The sequence below is a fragment of the Sardina pilchardus genome, chromosome 23 (assembly GCF_963854185.1).
Source record: "Sardina pilchardus chromosome 23, fSarPil1.1, whole genome shotgun sequence".
Taxonomy (NCBI): domain Eukaryota; kingdom Metazoa; phylum Chordata; class Actinopteri; order Clupeiformes; family Clupeidae; genus Sardina; species Sardina pilchardus.
The window spans coordinates 5,655,996-5,660,995 of record NC_085016.1 but is presented as its reverse complement, the minus strand read 5'-3'; the positions used below and the strand labels follow the sequence as shown (position 1 = coordinate 5,660,995).

At 44.3% G+C, this 5,000-nt stretch overlaps 1 protein-coding gene across 1 annotated transcript in view; it reads left to right on the top strand.

Moving 5' to 3' along the window:
• The window catches only part of LOC134071730 (low-density lipoprotein receptor-related protein 1B-like), a 250,591-nt gene that overhangs the window by 188,369 nt on the left and 57,222 nt on the right, over positions 1-5,000 (top strand). The window contains exons 70-71 of the mRNA XM_062528566.1: positions 888-994; positions 1,419-1,551. Of these exons, the coding sequence (XP_062384550.1) occupies positions 888-994; positions 1,419-1,551 (240 nt within the window). The remainder of the gene's footprint in view (positions 1-887; positions 995-1,418; positions 1,552-5,000) is intronic.

Genomic DNA, 5,000 nt, shown 5'->3' with positions numbered 1-5,000 from the left:
GATGGTCCACTCCTGATCGGACCCCTTTCTCTGGTGGTTGTGATGAACTAGGCCAAGGATACATTCAATCGGACAAATGAACCGTAATTCATCAATATATGGGTGCCAACATTTTAAAGTTGAAGTTGACTGATATTTAGCAGACGCTTTTGTCCACAGCAACACGGACTCGTGACGGCAGGAAGTGAACCCCGGGTCGACCGATTGTCTGTCAGTGGCAATCTTAAATCTTATTCTTATCTTATCTTATCGCAGGGCCACAATTGCAGTTACAACCATCAAATCACTGAGTGCAATGCTTGTTAAGAAATAATGGTTCTCGTGAACTCACATACTAGACATTTCCCTGGAAGCAGAGGCGGCACCACATTTAATTGAGATGGCCGCCTCTCAGTTCTCAAGGCAGGAAAAGCCTGTCCTTTTGGAGCAGCCTGTGCTGCTGTGTCCATCCGCTCCTGTCCCATCGGCCTTGGCCCTCGTTTCGTCCTCGTGCTCCTCTTCCTCATCTATGCGCACACAAGCCCAAAGCGATAGATAAAACAGTGTGGCAACACTCCCATAGACCTCCATAGGAAAAAATGGCAGCGCTTTTTCCAGGCTATTTCCTCATTATGGCACTTTTGGAACTGTTTACAGCCAATCTCTTGGTCAGTAGCCAATGAGTTCATTGATTACGCCTTCCAGCATCCAGAAGTACATCCCACCCTCCTGCGATTCAGCCATTCAGCACAGGTTTTTTGGAACTTTTGATCGTGTGGCCGTGGCGGCAACATCAAAGAGTGTCGCAACTCTCTCTTTCTATGGCTCTGCACAGGCCATTCACCTGTTCCCTCCATGGATATACTGCTTTATCTTCCTCTCCTCCCCCCTTCTGTTCCTCTCTCCAGAGCCAGTCACATGCAACTCTAAGGACTTCATGTGCACTAATGGAGAGTGTATCTCGGCACGCTTCCGCTGCGATGGAGACTTTGACTGCGGGGACAACTCAGATGAGGTATTCCACTCCATACATTTCCTTTCTGTTCATATAGTGCTGTAATGTAACACACTGCAATTTTAAAAAGAAGAAACCTTGTGTTTGTGTGTGTTCCACAAATCCATTTGGGATTGGCTGAATGGTGTGCTGTATATGTATTGGGATAATCATAATCATACGTTGTGGTGTTTTTCAAAGAAAGTCTGGCAACCTGTGATAGTATATTATTACCAGTTATCAATACTGTCTTGAAATAACAATCTGACAACTGTGTGTGTGTGTGTGTGTGTGTGTGTGTGTGTGTGTGTGTGTGTGTGTGTGTGTGTGTGTGTGTGTGTGTGCGTGTGTGCGTGTGTGCGTGTGTGCGTGTGCGTGTGTGTGTGTGTGCGCGCGCGCGCGCGCGTGTGTGTGCCTGTATGTGTATACAACATCCTCTTTACAGAAAGACTGTGTGAGCCACTGTTCGGCAGACCAGTTCCGTTGCCATAACAACCTGTGCATCTCCACCAAGTGGCTTTGTGATGGGCAGGAGGACTGCAAGACAGGAGAGGACGAGCTCAACTGCCAGGGCACGGGTACGGGCACACACACGGGTACGGGCGCACACACGGGTACGGGCGCACACACGGGTACGGGCGCACACACGGGTACGGGCACACACACGGGTACGGGCACACACACACGGGTACGGGCACACACACGGGCACACACATGGGTACGGGCACACACACAGGTACGGGCACACACACGGGTACGGGCACACACACGGGCACACACATGGGTACGGGCACACACACGGGTACGGGCACACACACGGGTACGGGCACACACATGGGTACGGGCGCACACACGGGCGCACACACGGGCACACACATGGGTACGGGCGCACACGCGGGTACGGGCACACACAGGTACGGGCACGCACGGGTATGGGCGCACACATTTACTTGGCTAGGTGCACCAGAAGATCAGTAAGGAGGTCATGGGCCCTGTGGAATGACATCCCAGAGCAGAGGTGGAACTCTTAAAAAGTCTTGACAACATATTGTTTTTCCCCAACCATTAACTAAATCAGTTGTTTCTAATTAGCACAACTCTTCATGAGTTATGAACGGGCTTGTGTTTTAATTCCACAGATAGGATCAATGCCTGTTGAGACTAGAGTTTTCCCCCTCTCACCTCAGGGGGGTGCGATCACAGCATCGCTTCTGGGTCCCTCTACTTGGCATGGCTCTCAGCCTCTCTCTGATGTTCACCTGACTGTAATCATCAGTGGCATGTTTGATTTAATAAAGCAACACTTAATTTAGCTTGTCAGGAACATCACGCCACACTGAATCCATTGAGGAATGTGTGGAGCAGCATTAGCCAAATTTTCACGCCAGCATATTTTTCAAGCCAGCGGAGCTTGTGAACAGAGGCTTGCAGGAGGGTGTCCTGTCTCGCACCACTGTCCACTCCGGGACTGTGCCGGTGACAGACTGGGCAGTGGAACTGCAGGCCCGGAACAGTACAGTACAGAGAGCTGCTACAGATGATTACATTGTGCCAATCATGTGATGTGTTGTGAACATCGTACCAATCATGTGGTGTTATTTTTCTGCTGGAACAAAGTTGATGTTGTGAAGTCTTGCGCTCGCACAGTTCTGACCGAAATAGATGCCTGATAGGTGCCCAAAATGTTTTGCGATATGGCTATCGAGTGGAGGGTCATTCCACCTCAATTCAGCAAATGCCTTCTGCTTGACCATCTCAGATTTCCTTCAAAATTTTACCACCTGAAGAGTAACCATTTAAACTGACTTAGCCAAAATATTAGATTGGTATACCTAATACATCCAGAGAAAAACGTTTTTGAACATGGTACCCCCCTTCTGATTTGTGGCACATTGGCGCCCTCATCTAAATCTGCAGCAACGTTCAGATGTCATTATCTCAAAAAGTGTTCAAGCTAAAGACTTCAAAGTTTCTGGGAATAATGATTGCTACCTATAGATTCCACATATTCATTCGTAGGCCGTATGTATTGATACTGACTGTGTTTCAATCTTGTGAAATCAGAAGAAAAATGGCAGATTTTTTTTCAACCCCCACATTTGGTGCTCCATTACACAATTTGCAAACAAAATGTTTGACAAATGGTTATGTCTCTCTACAGAAGTGTTTAAGCTGTCTTTGAAAAAGTAATTAAGAGGTGTCTATATTGCTTTTTTGTTGGAAGTATTGTAACACAAAACTGAAAAATAATCAATTTGGATGATATTGTATCTCCCCATTACAGAGGTATGACACGCTATACCAATGAATTGAACACATCTCCAGAAAGAGTATGAAATGGGCTTTCAGACTGTGAAATTTCAAGATGGTATTATGGCTGCAGTTATTAAAAAACATTTTTTTAAATATTGGTCTATTACAACAATTAGCGTTGCTTTTTTGTGCTATTATTTAATGATTTCATAATCCTTGTCTTATTCCTAAGTATCAGACGTTTATGTCTCATACTGTTAAACATTTATATTTTCATTTACTTGCTGAGTGATGAACTAATAAAATATTTCCTGTATTTCCGAAATAAATTGCTGCTGTCACTATTTAATGCCACTAGATGTCACTGTTCATGGATATCAGCAATGTGTTGTTATAGTACACCAATATTTCAAAAATAACATTTCAATAACCATAGCCATAATACCATCTTGAAATTTCACAGTCTGAAAGCCCATTCCATACTCTTTCTGGAGATGTGTTCAATTCATTGGTATAGCTTGTCATACCTCTGTAATGGGGAGATACAATATTATCCAAATTGATTGTTTTTCAGTTTTGTGTTACAATACTTCCAACAAAAAAGCAATATAGACACCTCTTCATTACTTTTTCAAAGACAGCTTAAACACTTCTGTAGAGAGACATAACCATTTGCCAAACATTTTGTTTACAAATTGTGTAATGGGGCACCCAATGTGGGGGTGTGAAAGAAATCTGCAATTTTTCTTCTGATTTCACAAGATTGAAACACAGCCAGTGTCAACACATACGACTTACGAATGAATATGTGGAATCTATAGGTAGCAATCATTATTCACAGAAAAAATGAAGTCTTTAGCTTGAACACTTTTTGAGATAATGACATCTGAACTTTGCTGCAGATTTAGATGAGGGCGCCAATGTGCCAAAAATCAGAAGGGGGGTACCATGTTCAAAAATGTTTTTCTCTGGATGTATTAGGTATGCCAATCTAATATTTTGGCTAAGTTAGTTTAAATGGTTACTCTTTAGATGGTAAAAGTTTGAAGCAAATCTGAGATGGTCAAGCAGAAATGTTCTCTAAAATCCGTTGAATTGAGGTGGAATGACCCTGGAGAGATTTTGGATTAGTGGCTGGTGAATATGGTGAAATAAACAGCCATTAATAATCCAGAGACAAGACAGGACTATCAGCATGGGGCAGCCGTGGCCTACTGGTTAGGGCTTCGAGCTTGTAACCGGAGGTTTGCCGGTTCGATCCCCGACCAGTCCACGGCTGAAGTGCGCTTGAGCAAGGCACCTCACCCCTCACTGCTCCCCGAGCGCCGCTGTTGGGCAGGCAGCTAACTGCTTTGTGTGCTTCGTGTGTGCTTCACCTCACTGCATGCTGTGTGTTCACTACTTCACAAATTGGGATAAATGCAGAGACCAAATTTCTCTCACGGGATCAAAAAAATGTATATACTGTACTTATATCATGTAACAAGTTAGTCAGTCAGTTCAAAACTAGTCATATTCGCTAACCTATGTATGTACAGTATTCAACCTCAAACCTCAAGATTCAGTTTATCAAACCTTATGATCCTCCTTCAGATGAAAGTGTATGTGTGTTTGTGAGTGTGTTTGTGTGATAGAAGCCGATCAATGCTGTTCTGAGGAGAAAATCAATAATCTTATCTTTTACGGTATCGATCGACTCCACTTCCTGAAGCATCCATGCCGTGCAAAACCACGACGTGTAGTTTGGAGTCATTTTCATGGAGCCGCAGTCTGA